Raw genomic sequence first — 18,262 nt, forward strand, 5'->3', positions numbered from 1 at the left:
AGTAGAAATAATAAAGGAATGGCACAACATAGAGCCATAAGAATAGATGTTCCAGAATTGGTATTACATGGGTAATGCATGAAGCTATCACAACAGATATGTCAGGAGTGGTGGCAGGTCCTCTTTACAAGACCTATCAATTTTTCTGACATGTCTATTTGCATCTCCCTTGTAATAACAGTTTTGGAGCATCTACTCTACTCTACTTTTGGAATCTGGTTGACAACCAAAATGGCTGCCATTACAGCTCCCACAGAGAGTGTTACACAGCTTTTTCAGAATCCTGTATGGCACATATATCTAGCTATCCATGAATACATCATATCTGCCTAGTTAGTCATGAGTCAGGTTGCCCAGAAGAGCAATAAGAGCTGCCTTCTTCTGCATATATTCAGTGACAAAGGGGTCTCACTGGATTTAAAGGGGGTGTCCCAACCACTGGCACTGGAAACTATATTAGATGCAGAAGGCGCTGTCCACTGTGTAGTGTCTGTCCTCTGCTCTCGTTCAGTTAATATATTAGTAGCTCACCAGACAGACTATGGATAAAACTGGATGCCAAGTGCACTGACGATGCTCTCAGCACCTATGGAGCAAAAGTTGGAGACAACGTATATAATAAATGTCCTTTCTCTAGGCATGCTGTAATCTAGATGATGAGTACAAAATAATGAAAAGACAAGTAGCCTCAAAGAACAACATGAAAATCATGAAATATGACAAATCCCATAATTGAATTGTATATAAAACAGATCAATTCAGGACTAATCATTTGGGATTTGATTTGTTTTATGTACATTTATGAAGAACTGATTTGTTTTATATACATCAGATGAACTCACCATGTAATGACCATCTAATGTGTAATGTTTATGAGGCAACCTAGACGGCAGATGTCAGGGGTGATAAGAATCGGGTTGCTGGATTTCAACGTGCCCAATCATTTTTTTTCTCAGGAAGCCGCGGCCAGAGGTGTGTGGCAGTGGCTTTCTCCTCTCTCCACTTTCAGAAAACATGCAAGCTCCCGCCGAGCTGAAAAGTGTATGGGGGCTTGGGAGAGATGGCTGTTGGCTAAGCCCTTTTATTTCATGTGGATAGCCTTACTTTCAGTCTCCTTGAAAGTCGCATACAATTACAATGGGTGACTCTAGCACTAGAGACATTTAACAAACTAGCTTGTTGAAAAGGAACATCCTATGACACACCATGTGCTTGATCGAACTTCATTTAGCTCTTCAGTCATTGCACCTATCTGCAATGGTTGATTCCGAAGACAACATATTTTTGGAAGAGTAATGGAGGTGTGAATAATCTTGGCAGCTCCTTTTATAAGTTGTCCTTGTATAAGATGCTTCCCTTAGTCAGGGTGTTTGTGAGTATTGATATACAGGACTTGACTGGATCTGAAAAATGTGAACATAGTAGAGTCATATAGAAAAACAACAAAGCAATGGATTTTAGTGAGACTAAAGGTTTTAAAAAAAATAGCCAACGTGGCCAACTCTGTTCACTGCTTACTCTGAACTTAGGCAAGACCCAATAATGTCATACTGAGCCACCATGTATCACTCAGAGGATAGAGTCAGTAGGGCCATTTATGAGACATGTTGAATAATACCCTTATCTGGTAAACTGTCTACTTTTTTTTTTTTAACAAAAATAGAATTTCTGAAAATAGTGGTATGATTGTTATGCCATGATGTTGCATCGCGTATTAAGATATTGCTATCATTTTGTCAGGGGTTGATTATTATAACAAGTTGATCAACAGTCTCCTTGCCATGAATGTAACTCCACTGGTGACGCTCTATCATTTTGACATGCCTCAAGCCATAGAGGATCAAGGTGGATGGAAATCGGAGAAGACGACAGAGGTCTTTGAGCAATATGCAAAGTTTTGCTTCTCTACCTTTGGCGACAGAGTTAAATTCTGGATTACTATTAATGAGCCAATTATGGTTGCCAGGCTTGGCTATGAGCTGGGCATAATTGCCCCAGGAAAAAAGGAACCAGGCTTTGGTGCATATCAGTCAGCTCACAACATGATCATAGCCCATGCCAAAGCATGGCATGCCTACACCACCATTTTCAAAGAAAAGCAAAAAGGATTTGTCTCCATTGCTCTGAATTCTGATTGGGCAGAGCCTTTGGATCCTAATTCTAGAGATGATCAAGAAGCACGTGAGAGATATTTAATGTTTGAGCTCGATTGGTTTGCAAAGCCGATCTTCGTTGATGGGGATTATCCTGCAGTGATGAAATTGGAGATTTCCAGAAAGAGTCAAGAACAAGGATTGCTGACATCTAGACTTCCAGAATTCACAGATGAAGAAAAAAACATGATAAGAGGCTCAGCCGATTTCTTCTGCCTAAACTATTATACTACTCGAAAAGTCAAACCTCTCAATGTAAAGCAAAGTGGACCAAGTTATAGCTCCGACATGGGAGCAGAAGGAATAAAGGATCCGGAATGGGTTGAAGCTGGAGTGGAATGGCTTGCTGTTGTTCCTTGGGGCATACGTAAACTGTTGGCTTATATAAAGGTATGGAGTTTCTACTACTGGTAATATATAGAATAAAAGACAACACCAGTTATACATGAGTATTGTACAATATTAGATCATTTAACTGAAGCATCAGGTACTGGCCTTGGGTAATATTATAATACTAGCTAAGTATGTATGAACCATCCATCTAGAAGAAAGATGTAAGATGCCATGGCTAGGTAAGATGTTTGGCCCTGTCAATCAATTGGACAGTTGGGGTAGTAAAAGGTGCAGCATGGAGGGGCCCTGGTGCACCGAGGGGCTTAGCCCCATCCCTCGGTACACCAAAGACCTAATTTATCTATCATTAAACTGGATACATCTGTGCAACTGAGATACATAAAGAAGGTATCCTTTTACTCATCAGGATGAACTCTACCACGCATTGTGCCTGGTTTAATAGGGTTTATCCTGATGATAGATGCTCTTTAAAGTCGCAAGATAAGTTAGATAGCTGTTGCCGATTCCCACGTACACAAGCAAGCTCAAATTGTCTGATAGGGAGAGGGGAGTCCGCCGGTGTCAGGGCCTCCTAGTGGCAGCTTGTCTCTTATGAGAACATACGATACAAGTTGTGAGCCCATCTGCTATGACTTCCCTGTGAACCTGTAAGAGATCAGAACAAGAAGTGTTTTCATGGGATCACTAGGGCCTGTAGACATATAAAAAAATTTTTTTTACATTAAGTATTCTAGATGACTAATCTAATCATAGAAACATAGAAACAGAATGTGTCGGCAGATAAGAACCATTTGGCCCATCTAGTCTGCCCAATATACTGAATACTATGGATAGCCCCTGGCCCTATCTTATATGAAGGATGGCCTTATGCCTATCCCATGCATGCTTAAACTCCTCCACTGTATTTGCAGCTACCACCTCTGCAGGAAGGCTATTCCATGCATCCACTACTCTCTCAGTAAAGTAATACTTCCTGATATTACTTTTAAACCTTTGCCCCTCTAATTTAAATCTATGTCCTCTTGTAGCAGTTTTTCTTCTTTTAAATATTCTCTCCTCTTTTACCTTGTTGATTCCCTTTATGCCTTGTTGATTCCCTTTATGCATTAAAAGTGATTTTTGTGACTCAAGTATTGATGACCTGTCCTTAGCATAGGTTATCAATATCAGATTGGTGGGTGGGAGGGGGGGTGCAACTACTGGCACCCCTGCTGGTCAGCTCTTTTCAGAACCTCCGGCGCTAGAACTAGGCACCAGAACTACAGAGGACCTTAAGCTGTCCAGGCATGGCAATTGCATTGTGAACAGGAATGTGTAGTTCAGGTTCCTGTTCCAGCTCAGAAGCTTCTGAAAACTGCTGTTCTGCAGAGGTGTGAGATTTGGTCCCCTCTGATCTGATATTGATGATCCATCTTAAGGATGGACTATTTGTAAGTAAGGCTACATTCACATCTCCTTTATGGAGATCCGGTAGGCTGTTCTGGCACAGAACAGCCTCCCTGATCTTGGATCCAGCATTGCCATATTCTACTTCACCGCCAGATCCCCATTGACTGTAATGAGGCTACCGGTGATCCGACTGCTTTCCAGCATAAATGCTGGGTTTCATATACAAAAACCTTTGCATGCAATGGTAAAAAATTATAAAACTTCCAAATTGCGTGGAAAAATAGCCTTCTGGAGAGCTGGTCCACTCAAGACTGAGCACCAATATATTTGGGATATAAGGCATTGAAAACCTGCCAGAGAAAAATTGTTTCTCGATCACTGGAGGTCTTCTCAATTGGATGGCGGCTTCACTGCACTACTATACTGTAGCTACAAGACTACAACAACATAAACTATAGCATGCAACTACGTACTACACAGCATTTGATGTTTTTCAACCACTATTGATACCTGAATCCCTCACAAATATCATCACACAGATATTACTGATGATAAAGACCATTAGCTACTCATGGTCCTCATGTATTTTCCTAGGACAAGTTTGGTGACCCAGATATCTACATCACCGAGAATGGATTTGCTCAGAATGACTCTCCAGTCCTCCAAGACACACACAGATGGGGATACTTTCAAGAAACTTTGGGAGAAGTTCTGAAAGGTGAGACTTGTTCATAATATATGGGTTCACAAGGGAAAGTATATTGTGTAATAGTAGGACTGTATATATGCCTGAAGACTGAAGTAATATTGCTGTGATGTGGAGGATATCTGCATGTCATATTGCTTTACTTATCACACTGATTAACCCCATCTTGACCAAGACAAGTATGGCAGCAATCATTTTTTTCCTCCCTTCTTCCAAGACCATAACTTTTAAAATTTTCCATCTACATTTATGTTTTTCACACAAAGAGTTGTCATTTTTAAGAGCACCCTTTTATTATATATTGGTGGAATGGATTACAATGCTATCCTACTATTGTTTTTTGGGGTTTTATTGTTCTGTTGCTATAGCTGTGTGAGGGCGTTTTTTGCATAACTAGCTGTAGTTTTCATTGGTACTATTTGTGGGTACATATGACTAAAACATGCCTAAACTTTCGAATAATTTTACAGAATAATCTGCCGTGTGTATGCACATGAGGAATAACATGTACCATTATATAACTTATATATCATATACATAAGCATACATATGTTTTGCATTTTTAGCTCCTTTCCTTTTTAGCAGGCTCATTTGTCCCTGAGCTGCTGGGTGGAGACTAGGGATCTGATGTCTCCCATAGACTACACATGGAGATTGGAGATTCTGCTCTCTAATGCTCTTACTCACTCAGAAGCACCATATAGGACATTGTAGAGAAATACTAAACACAATTGATGTGAATAAAACACTTGGGTTGAGATATAACTTGCTATACTTAGTATTAGCTCCAGCAGTATCTGTGCGTGTCTGTCTCTCTACTTCTCTCTCACTGCAGCCCACTCCACTGGCAGACCGGAAGTCTTATGTCTGGTCCGGGGTCACCTGCACCATTGCATCCATACACTGGCCTCAGTGGTGATGTGTGGTTGTCATTGTGGTCATATACCGCTTGGAGACCTGTTACCACCAAGGCCAGTAAATGAACGAGACATCACACTTTTGGTATGCCAGTGGCCAGAAGGAACATTTACGAGAGCCTCAGCTCAGGAGAGAGCACCAAGGAATAGGTGGGTGCCTTTTTTTTTCTTAAGGTAAACACTTTCGAGTCCATAACTAAAATTGGTATTGGGGGTCAGACAACCTGTTAATATGAATCTTCCCTGTTTACATCTTCCGTTCATGTGATGGGCACACATTGCAGAACACAGCTCAATAGCTGTAGACATTACAAGAATAACAGAACAGTATACCAATAACAGTATTAGCATAAAGAAACAATGTAACATATGTGCTAAAAGTGCAACATAGCTTATTGCTTAAAGGGACACTGACACGCAAAATCAGCATATTGTGTTATATATCTGACATTACAGGTCTTATACAGTCTATTAAAAGCATCTAAGTATCCCCCCTGTCCACCTTATAAATACTGAAAAATAAAGTTGTATAACCTGCCTGTCTCGTCACTAATCTGCCCAAGGGGCGGCGTTTCATCTCAAAATGCGCCCAGCCAGCCGCTCCCAACTGCCATTCTGAAGCCCCGCCCAGCTCATCAATATTCACTTCGCTGGGCGGCGGCTACAACTCTCCCCAGTCACGATCCTGCGCATGGGCAATTGAATCCTCCTGGCATCGTTCACATCTAATCTTCTGCGCTTGCGCCCGGCCGTTTTACATGGGTCTGTACGCTGGGCTTCAGAACGGCAGTTGGGAGCGGCTGGCTGGGCGCATTTTGAGATGAAACGCTGCCCCTTGGGCAGATTGGAGACGAGACAGGCAGGTTATAAAACTTTATTTTTCGGTATTTATAAGGTGGACAGGGGGGATACTTAGATGTTTTTAATAGACTGTATAAGACCTGTAATGTCATATATATAACTAAATATGCTGATTTTGCGTGTCAATGTCCCTTTAAGGGCTCTTTCACACCTGCGTTCTTTTCTTCCAGCATAGAGTTCCGTCGTCGGGGCTCTATGCCGGAAGAATCCTGATCAGTTTTATCCTAATGCATTCTGAATGGAGTGAAATCCGTTCAGGATGCATCAGGATGTATTCAGTTCCGGAACGGAACGTTTTTTGGCATGCTGCGCTTTTTGCTCCGGCCAAAAATCCTGAAGACTTGCCGCAAGGCCGGATCCGGAATTAATGCCCATTGAAAGGCATTGATCCGGATCCGGCCTTAAGCTAAACGTCGTTTCGGCGCATTACCGGATCCGACGTTTAGCTTTTTCAGAATGGTTACCATGGCTGCTGGGACGCTAAAGTCCTGGCAGCCATGGTAAAGTGTAGTGGGGAGCGGGGGAGAAGTATACTTACCGTCCGTGCGGCTCCCGGGGCGCTTCAGAGTGACGTCAGGGCGCCCCACGCGCATGGATGACGTGATTGCATGCACGTCATCCATGCGCATGGGGCGCTCTGGCGTCATTCTGGAGCGCCCCGGGAGCCGCACGGACTGTAAGTATACCGCTCCCCCGCTCCCCGCTCCTACTATGGCAACCAGGACTTTAATATCGTCCTGGGTGCCATAGTAACACTGAACGCATTTTGAAGACGGATCCGTCTTCAAATGCTTGCAGTTCACTTGCGTTTTTACGGATCCGGCGTGTAATTCCCGCAAATAGAGTACACAACGGATCTGGACAACGCAAGTGTGAAAGAGGCCTAATATAATAAACACAGCAGGGTGACACACCATAAACTATGCCACGCTCAATAACTGTACTGTACCTGTGTGGACATCGCATGACCAGGGAACCTATTTCTGGACAGCATGACAAACCAACAGAACCTAACCTCACAAAGAGCTGAGTATTACACTGAAACATTGTGACATTTCAGAGAAAACATAGAGGGACATAGAATTTTACGCTATTATTGCGGCATAAAAAAGTCCCTAATTTGCAACTATTTAAGCTTCTTGCCACTTTTCTAACGTTATAAGAGAAGTGGTGGGGCCTCACAGGAGTTGGCGGTCTTAGTAAGGCCTGCCGGATTTACTATAACTTGTGCCAGAAACTGGTGTAAGTTTAAGGGAGCAAACACGACCGTAAGTGTTTTGCGGTCTGCAAATTGCAAAACACTGATACCGGCTGTGTGTGTTCCGCGTGCGTTGCACTATAGAGAGAATGCCTATTCTTGTCTGCAACCGGACTATCTTTTTTGCAGGGCCACGGAACGGAACAACGGATACGGACGCATGAAATAAATTTTAGGAACGGAACGGATGCGGATCCATTTATATGGTCGTGTGAATGCTCCCTTAGCTGAAGTCTACTCGAGCTCCCAGCCAAAACTGATCCGTTTTGGACCGCTTGTGAGAGCCCTGAACGCATCTCACAAACAGAAAGCCAAAACACCAGTGTGAAAGTAGCCTACTTTATCAAGAGGTTTCTGCCTCCTAATAAATAAGGCGCATCTCACTCCAACGCAGGGAGATCAAGACTGGTGTATAAGAACGCCCGTCTGGATAAATGTCCCTCATGTTAAAAAGAGCTGGACGCAGGGAGAAGAGACTCCCTATTTATGTATTAATGTCCATTATGCAAATTACTATAATTTCTTTCTGAAACTGAAATCCCACTTCAAAACCTGTTCCTTACAATGTGGTCCTCCCGTAGCAGCTTTGCATGAATGGATCAGATTGAGAAAACTTGGGTTAAGATGCCCAATGTTTTAAAATATAATCCCCCAATTTTATTTTGGGCTAAGGGTTCTATGCTGATTTAAAGGGGCTATCCCACGTAAAGCATTACCTTGCAATTTCAAATATATTGTAATAAAAATATTGCTTGTTTTTTCATGTGCATTTTATTTTTCTCTTTGGTAGCTCTCCCTGCCATTTCTCATGTGACCGAAATTCTGATCCACCTTCTTCTGTATTTAGTGGTGGACCAACATGCTCAGTAGCTTCCATTCCCCTCAGTGCTGCCATAGTGATTTCATAGTGAAGTGGCGTAGACATCTTTCATACATGGGTCCATACTTCTAAATTTATAGAAATACATAGCTAGATCTCTCTGAAAACAGTGAGGAAGGAAAGTGTATTACATGTCATAGTGCTATATATTACTGGAATCTCTGGTGCTGTGTGTGTGCAGGGGAGAGCTCATTGCAGTGTACTTCTGGAGTTACAGGTAACTGATGAGCTGCTGTCCACCCACTGAAAGGGAAGAGACAAAGCCTCCAGATAGTTTGAGTGTAAAATTACACCACAGAGCAGTGTTTTTTTGAATGTATATGGTTAAAATAACAGTTAGTATTTCTCAAGATATGTTATTTTTTTCTCTTCATGGGCTAACCACTTTAAAGGGAACCTGTCACTTTGAATATGATGTCTGGGCTGAAGGTAGCACGTTATACAGCAGAAGGAGCTGAGCAGATTGATATATAGTTTTGTGGGAAAAGACTCTGTAAAACTTGTATTTCATTTATTTAAATTCCTGCTCATTCTTAGCTTTGAAGTCCAGGAGGCGGTCCTATCAGTGACTGATAGCTCTCTCTGTATACACAGGGGAGGAGGGAAGGTTGTCAGTCACTGATAGGACCGCCTACTGGACCTCAAGGCTCAGAATGAGCAGGAATATAAATGTATAAAATACAAGCTTTACAGAATCTTTCCCCATAAAACTATATATCGCTCTGCTCAGCTCCTCCTGATCTATAACAGGCTGCCTGCAGATTACACTGCATTTTCATGGTGACAGGTTCCCTTTAAGTTTAGCTCAGTGGATCTGCTGAAGGTCTGAGTGAAGTGCGTCCATGTTACAACCATGGGATATTGATCTAAGCCTGCTTATGTAGTTTATGCCTTATGCATAAAAGCACTTTTGTTAATCCCAGGACATCTTCTTCACCTTATATTGTCCTTTTTTATTGTAACAGAGAAGTACACTCTAATGTCACCATTAGGCACTTTAGCTATTACCTTGATGCACTGCATCTAAATCAGGTTTTGTCATAGTGACTGACATAAAAGTGTAAAAATTGGTCTGATGGTGAAGATAAAAAATATAAATGCCTGAGAAAAGCTGAATGGATCCTGACAAAAAGTATGTTCCTGGGTGAACTCTATTGTGTTCCCATTTCTTGAAGTTTAAAATTGTTCCAATGACTCAAAAATTATTCAAAAGTTGCTAAATCGATTTACCTAAAACTTTATATGCTATTTATTCTTATTCTGGGGTTCAGCATTAAAGGGGTTAATCAGCCCAGTCCAACATCCGTCATGAAGAGACACTGTTGTACAGCAAGAAAGACAGCTGTGCAGCAATGCCCGATCAGATGAGAGAGCGAGGCTGGACAGCCCCTTTAAAGGGGTTTTCAGAGATTTTGATACTGATAGGTCATCAGTATCTGATCGGTGGTGGTCTGACCGATCCAGCTGTTTGAGAAGGCATCGGTGCTCACTTCTATGGGGCTGAGCATGATACCAACCACAGCCATTATACAATGTACGGCGCTGGGCTTGGTAAGCTGAGAGTAGGCCACAGGAGCCGAGCGTCAGACCCCCACTGATCAGATATTGATGACCTACCCTGAGGATAGGTCATCAGTATCAAAATCTCAGAAAAATTCCAACAGAAAAAAAAAAAAACAGACACATGGGGACAGTCCCTCCTGCGGGGGGCCACGTAGAAGCCTACAGCCTGTGTATATGCAGGATAGTCTAACAGGGTTTTCTGGGAGGAGAATATTCAGGTCATCAATATCCGGCTAGAACAGACATATGAGTACCAAGTATGTCCATTCTGGTTAGACCCAATTGTTACATGTCGAGCCATAGTTGTGATACTATTATATTTAAATTTTTTTCTATGTTTAAAAAAAAAATCTATTTTTTTGAGGAGGCATGGAGATTTTATGTTCTAAAAATTTCTTGAACTTAATTTCGCTTTTTTGTCTCATTAGGCAATTTCTGGTCACTTACATAATACTTTCGCTGCCTGTCAGTGTTACGTTGACTGGCAGAATGTTTCTCCGCTGATTCTTGGGTGGAAAATCCACAACATGATATAATACCAGCGAAGTAGATGAGATTTTCAAAATGTCATGTATATGGTGCAGAAATGTTCCACATAAAATTGACCTGCGGTGAAATTAGCGTTATGTCAATTGCTTGTGCGGATTTCACCCTGTGCAATGTACAGATCTGGACCAAATCTGCAACAGAATCCACGACAAAATGTGCAAGTAACACATCCAGATTTTGGTGTTGATTTGGTGAGGAAATGCACCAAAAGCTGCATGAAAAGCCACAAAAACGACACTACTGTGTGCATATGCCTTTCAGCTGCCAATGTTTTTATTGTGTCAGTTGTGGAACTGCATATCTCAGCATGCTAAGTCGGAATAGATACCGCATGATACCCTGCAGATTTTTCTGGATTAAAACATTACATTACTCTTATCGTTTTGAAAGTGTGATACGTGTAATTATCTCCATCGTGCCTCCTCGTAGACTGGAGAGGGCAGTGTTCTTCCACGTCTCCAGTGCTATATCTAAAGGATTAAAGCCGGCGTCTTTGAGATTCCTACAGAATGTGCCCGACTTCTAGATGCTAAGCATGTACACCTGTTCAAAAGTTGTTCTAGGAAAGGGAGATTAAGCCGATATGAAAAATGTCTTCACTTAAATAAAAAGCTTTTTCCCGAACTTTCCATTCATTAACATAGGCAATGTATATAAATGACGGTAATAAATGCGGGATGAGAGCTCCTCTGCATGCAGCAAGGACAGCTTTGTTCTAAACGGAAGCACATCTCTCATGAAATCCTTTTACATCCCGGGGATGCGTGGAAGGTACGGCACAAGCCTCTGCTGCAATCAGACACAAACACACGCCGTTCCTTCTTTCAGGAACATGTAGCTGGCATCCGAAAAAAGAGACATTTGAAACCCATGTGCTGAGTCACAAGAAGCCTCAATGCTTCACTCCCCTGAGCTGAAATGTAATAAATTCAGAATTTGGGGAGGATTTAGCCAATGCGCTGGAGGGGCAGGAGACGCCAGGGCTGCTGTGCTCCAGCTAAGCGTACTTTCACACTAGCGTTTTTTGTTTTCCGGTATTGAGTTCCGTCACAGGGGCTCAATACCGGAAAAGAACTGATCAGTTTTATCCTAATGCATTCTGAATGGAAAGCAATCCGTTCAGGATGCATCAGTTCAGTCCCTCTTACATTTTTTGTACGGAGAAAATACCGCAGCATGCTGCAGTTTTCTCTCCGGACAAAAATACTGAACACTTGCCGGAATGCCGGATCCGGCACTAATTTCCATTGAAATGCATTAATGCCGGATACCGCCCCAAGTGTTTCTGCATGCACAGACCTTTAAAAATGAGAAAGAAAGAAATACTGGATCTGTTTTTACGGATGACAACCGGAAAGATGGATCCAGTATTGCAATGCATTTGTGAGACGGATCCGCATCCGGATCTGTCTGACAAATACATCCGTTTGCGTCCGGATTGCAACGGAACTGCCTGCTGGAGTCCTCTGCCGCAAGTGTGAAAGTATCCTAAATGATCCCCAAAACTTCTTACAAAGTATTTGTGCACTTCCAAAGTCGTGACATGCTAGCAAGTACTATTCTGAATGTCCTCATAGAAGGGGACCAGATAGAGCGGCTCCTCCATTCCTGTTTGGGAATCTGTCTCTATGTTATTATATATGAATGGCCTTATGTCGAAAGGAGTCATGACTATATGGCACCTCAGTCTGGAAGGCTTTGTCAGTGAACTGCGCCCAGTTTAGGCCCTTGTTAAGCGGGTGCAATAGACTACTCCACTAACTTGCAGAAGATGTCATGCAAAATCACCCCGAAACAGCTGTCTGCAGATGATGTGCTGGCTTAGTTATCATACAAGTCTGTTTCAAGGGTCAAACATTGACTTATAGGATAGCTGCCTTACATCTGGTAGCATTAGAGGCTAAGCTTGCTAAGAACATAGTTGTATGCCCTCTTCCCAGAATTCCAGAGGAGCGTTGCTGGGCCTGTAAGACTATGCATGCCAATTAGACGCTCCCCATAAGAGATATATTATCCCCCAAATGCTAAATCTCACACGCCCTAGTCTATGGCTTCATGCAGTTAGCTGTATTATAGCTCTGTTTATGGAAGGACTTTGGGCTTTACCTCCCTATGCCTCCAATTTTCATCAGATGCCTTATTTACTAAGCTTTCTCCCGTAGAAGCTGAGTTACTGTGGGAGAATAGCTCTGTACATACATCACCTGATAGAAACTGGTAGGGCAACATGCAGAGTTCCTGTGGCTCCATGTTAAAGGGAATCTGTCACCATGATTTTGGACTAGTAACTTTAGTAATATAGGAGTGTTACTCAACTCATACACCAACTGTATCCCTAGGCCCCCATTCATACTTCGTCGGGTGTGATGAATTGCTAGCAGTCTGCAGTAAGGGTACAGAGGGGTGGTAACCAGTTGGGGGTGTACCTGCACAGTCTGACAATGGCAGCACTGATTGGATAGTGGCAGACTGTGCAGGTACACGCCCCCTACTGGTCACCTCCCCTCTGTACCCTTACTGCAGACTGCTAGCAATTCATTCATAACTTCTAGTAGAAATAATAAAGGAACAGCACAACATAGAGCCATAAGAATAGATGCCTCAGAATTGTTATTACAAGGGGAAAGCATGAAGCTATTAAAACAGATATGTCCGGAGTGGTGACAGGTCCTCTTTAAAGTGGCCTTTCTAATCAACCTTCATCAGAAAAGTAGATTATACTGCATGTGGCAAACTTATTATGTGTTTAAGACGACTTTCTACACTTACCGTACCTGGACAGTGGCTAAGAGGAGTCTCAACATGCATGACATTTTTTTTTTTTGCCACAAAGCAAGTTTAAATGTAAGACATCCATGAGGTGGCGTAAAGAGGAGAAATGTCTATGTTTGTGGGTTGATCTTGTGGCATGAGAGACTCAAAAAGGTACAGCCACATGGACAGGTTTCCTGATGCAGTTTTGTTGGTTTTGGCTTCCAAAACTGCATTCAGAAAAGCTGACTGTGTGCCTGTAGCCTTAAAAAGATTGTACAATTCCCTAATATTGCTTATTAGGATACGTTGTTCATAAGGAAGTGATTTTAACTTTATCAATTCCCAGTGTGTTCTCCTGAGTGTTAATTAAAGGGAACCTGTCACCATGAAAATGCAGTCATGTCTGCCAGCAGAATGTTATAGAGCAGGAGGAGCTGAGAAGATTGATATCTAGTTTTATGAAGAAAGATTCAGTATAGGTTGTCATTTAATGAGGTCAATTTCTGCTCATGCTGAGTTTAGGAGTCCAGTGGGCGGTCCTAACAAGTGACTGACAGCTATGTCTGTATACACACATACGGGGAAGGCTATCAGTCACTATGTTGGACTATGAAGGCCGACATGACTTCTAAATGTCTATATGCCATGTTTATCAAGTGATGTGTCAGCAGTTTTTAGATTGATCTTTTGGCATAGAGAGACTTGTTGTCTTTGGAAACAAAGAAGTCTAAGAGATTGTCCGGCTTCCTATCTGATACTGTTTCAAAGTCCACTATTTTAAGATGCAAAACCCAGGACAGAGCTAATTTAAGCAATATCTTGGTCCATCCAAGCAATTTCCCAGTCACCCTTGAAATGGCACATATTGGTCTTTATCATACTCTCACAAACTTCACAGCTTTTTGTGGTTCCTTAGGCCCTGTTCACATTTGCATCACATTTCTAGTAAAATGATGGACACCATAAAACCTGACAGACCCCATTGCAAGATATTGTTGTCCATTATGTATCGGGGATTTGTCACAGCCAGAATTTAGTTTTTCTGCTCATATGGTGTAGCTTAAGTAGGGTACTAGCTATCCTTTAAAGGGATTCTGTCACCTCCCCTAAGGCAAAAAACGATTTAAAACCAGCCATGCAGCACAGCTTACCTGGATTAGGCTGTGCTGTTCAATCTTGAAATCCGTCCAGCAGTTAGTTCAAAAAACGAGTTTGATCAATGAGGAAATGCGTCCTGAAGGTGCCCAGAGGGGCGTTTTTTTCTTCTGAGAGAGCCCAGTCCCGCCCCTTTTTCAGTGCCCAGCCCGCCTTCCTTTTACTTCCTAACCGCCGCCCCCAGCCTGCCACAGCCTCCCCTTCCTCTCCTCCCCCTCCCTCTTGCCGAACGAAGTCTCGCACAGGCGCAGTACCCACTGAGGGCTGCGCCTGTGCGATCATCAGGAGACTGAGGGCGGCAGCTTCATCTTCGTCACTGGGCATGCGCCGAGCCCAGTGACGTCCGATGCTCGCTCTTCCCTCAGTCAGCAGGGAAGAGCGAGCATCGGACGTCACTGGGCTCGGCGCATGCCCAGTGACGAAGATGAAGCTGCCGCCCTCAGTCTCCTGATGATCGCACAGGCGCAGCCCTCAGTGGGTACTGCGCCTGTGCGAGACTTCGTTCGGCGTGAGGGAGGGGGAGGAGAGGCAGGAGAGGCTGTGGCAGGCTGGGGGCGGCAGTTAGAAAATACAAGGAAGGCGGGCTGGGCACTGAAAAAGGGGCGGGACTGGGCTCTCTCAGAAGAAAAAAACGCCCCTCTGGGCACCTTCAGGACGCATTTCCTCATTGATCAAACTCGTTTTTTGAACTAACTGCTGGACGGATTTCAAGATTGAACAGCACAGCCTAATCCAGGTAAGCTGTGCTGCATGGCTGGTTTTAAATCGTTTTTTGCCTTAGGGGAGGTGACAGAATCCCTTTAAGAGACCAGCCCTGTAGGGAAACTTACTGGAAGTGCTCCGTGGTATGGTGACTTTTTGGCAATGCTCCTTGGAAAAACAATACGCAAAGTGTTATCTCCCAAGGTTCCCAAAGAGAACCATCTCGCTAGCGCGCCTTGTGGAAGTTGCTCCCTATGAGTCAAAATCTGACTTTTTAACAAGTCTTGGGACATGACAATAGAAAATAACCAAACCAAATATCCATCTGTAGACAGCTGGGTGATTGTCCATCATCAGTATGGAGTAGGATTCTGGCTGGCTGAGTGCGATGAAAAATGTATGGGAGTGGAGGTCCATCCTACAGATATTTAGACCTATGGGATACGTGGGTAGAGAGTATACATCATTGCCTTAGAGACCTTGTGGTTGAGGGGAGGAGGTAGGAGTTGTAAGACTGACTTTTGTGTATTTTAGAAGACAAAGAGTTGATTGTACTACAGGCTGTTCTCTACTGTACACCACCAGCCGGGACATTAAAGTGGTCTTCAAAGCAAATTAAATATAAAAACTGTCTAGAACATACTAAAACTACAAGTTATACTCACCTCCATCGATTCCCCCCCTTTGTTGCAGTCCCTTCTGCTCTGTACTTCCTGTCCTGCCTTGACACAACAGGAAACACTAGGAAAGCCTCGCTCAGCCAATCACTGTGACATTCCATAAAAGCGATCTATTGTCAGACATTGTTCTGCATTGTTTCACATTTTTGGAAAAGCAGTTAGAAATATTTCTATGGAATCTTCCCAGAAAACAGCAGTGTCCTTACTAGTTTTCACGTTGAGTAATGTAATATTGACATGAAGCCTATTGTCCGCCATATACAGCATCCCACAGAACGTGGTGTATACACTTCACGTGAAATACAAAAACATATGGGACTACATTATGATTCCATAGACTTCTATAGGAGCTGTAATATGACATAGGCATATGCCCTACTACCATTTTACCAGTCTTGTGTGACAACACATCATGGCGTCCATTATAGTGCCAACAGGAGTTGTCACCAAGCTATTCACAAATCCTGAATGGCTTATGCATCAGTTTTATTGTGTTCTTTTTTTTCTCTTTGCTGCTCTTCTGCCAGGAGTTGTAGCAGCTCTGTATCTCTAGCTTTATGTTAACGAACCAGGAAGCTCAGGATGAATTATAGGAATCTTCCAGTCTGAGGAATATTTTAAACTGTGCTGCTGATGGTGGTGATTATCTTCAGTAAGTGGCTTTAATCTACTGATGCCATCTGAAGTAGCATTCAAAGCAGACCCATCAATTATGGAAGACATTCACTTAGAGCATTTTTCTCTAAAGCACTCATATATATATATATATATATATATATATATATATATATATATATAGCATTGGGGGTGATGGAAAAAGGAAAGACAGATCAGCTTAGCAAAACCCAAAATGTTTGACCATGGTTCTGTGCAGTAGTCCTGGATCGCTCTTCGGATTAGGTGATGAAAGGAGAGTTTTTCTCTGGTTTTCCCGCCTGCCCAATGAACCCTATTGACTAGGCAGAGATCTGGCCGCTACCCGACAAATATACTGGGAATCGGTCGGACAAAAACCTCTGTGTGCAATGGTTTTTGTCCAGCTGATTCCTGGCATTGTATGCCGGATCAGTCGCAGGTGTGAAACTGGCTTTAGAGATTGATGAATTATACTGCAAGTCCCATTGGGGACAGGGACTGATAAGTGAAATGCATGAATGGAAAACCAGATCTCCATCACCTCCCGACCCTGTTCACAGATTTAGTCCTGACCAGACGAGTTTAACTTGTAATTGACACAATTCACCCAGGGTTCATGGTAAAGGAAGGTCCATCCTTTTTTGAAATACCAATGATACATCCACAAAATCTTGTTTCATACCGCTGTCATGTTTCGGAAGCACTCCACACCATTAGTCATAGCGATGTAAAGCGTATTTTCAGCATTTTGGCTGCCCCTCTCTTGTTCCTCCTAGGAAATGTTGTCAAGTTTGTGTACGGGCAGGCTTTATGAACATAGAAGCGGTAACACTCTTTTATCTATCTATTGTATACCATCCCAGGAGGAATAACAGAGGAACAACCCAGCATTCTAAGAAAAGTCGCTGCAGTATTGTTATTTCATGTGAAACTGATTACTAAGGCTACTTTCACACTTGTGTTGGTAAATCCGGTATTGGGATCTGGCAGAGGATCTCCATACCGGAATTAAACGGATCTGTTTTGATTTTGCACATCAGGAGGCCTCCATTCCGTTAGGATGCGGTTGTGTGCAATGAAAACGGGGAAAAAAAAACATCACTAAATACATTGAAAGTCAATGGGTGACAGATCTTTTTTTTTTTTTAGGCTACATAGTTTTTAGTGCCGGAACCCCTTTTTATGACCAGACACAAAACCGCAGCTTGCAGCGGTTTGGTGTCTGGTCACAAAATGGAATGCTGCTGGAACAGAAGACATCCCGATGCATTTCTGAACGGATCTCTTTCCATTCAGAATGCATGAGGACTAAACGGAAATGTATTTTTCCGGTATTGAGATCCTCTGCCGCATCTCAATAGCGGGAAACAACAACGCAAGTGTGAAAGTAACCTAAGGCTGGTTTCACACTACCGTTCAAAACATTACATCATCGTCTCCGGCCTAGCCAGAAATGGCCGGAGCACTGCCTGGCCCTATTGACCATAATGGGGCCTGGCCGGGATCTGCCCTTTTTCTGACACTAATGCCGGGATTCGGCTGGACAAAAAAAATTATGCTTGCACCAGCAGAAACCATGCACTGATGCCATGAACAGGTCCCATCATAGTCAAGTGGCTCCGGTGGAGAAAGGCAGTGTCCGGCTGTGCCACATGCGATGAATTGCAGCAGGTTGTTCCTCTGACAGATTATTTTAACACCATTG

At 43.0% G+C, this 18,262-nt stretch overlaps 1 protein-coding gene across 2 annotated transcripts in view; it reads left to right on the plus strand.

The window, feature by feature from the left end:
- Window positions 1–18,262, plus strand: part of LOC122926293 (cytosolic beta-glucosidase-like) — a 115,647-nt gene that overhangs the window by 93,731 nt on the left and 3,654 nt on the right. For both annotated transcript variants that reach the window (XM_044277690.1, XM_044277750.1), the window contains exons 4-5: window positions 1,741–2,543; window positions 4,491–4,614. In XM_044277690.1, coding sequence (XP_044133625.1) covers window positions 1,741–2,543; window positions 4,491–4,614 — 927 coding nt within the window. The remainder of the gene's footprint in view (window positions 1–1,740; window positions 2,544–4,490; window positions 4,615–18,262) is intronic.

Source organism: Bufo gargarizans, chromosome 1 (assembly GCF_014858855.1).
Source record: "Bufo gargarizans isolate SCDJY-AF-19 chromosome 1, ASM1485885v1, whole genome shotgun sequence".
NCBI lineage: Eukaryota > Metazoa > Chordata > Amphibia > Anura > Bufonidae > Bufo > Bufo gargarizans.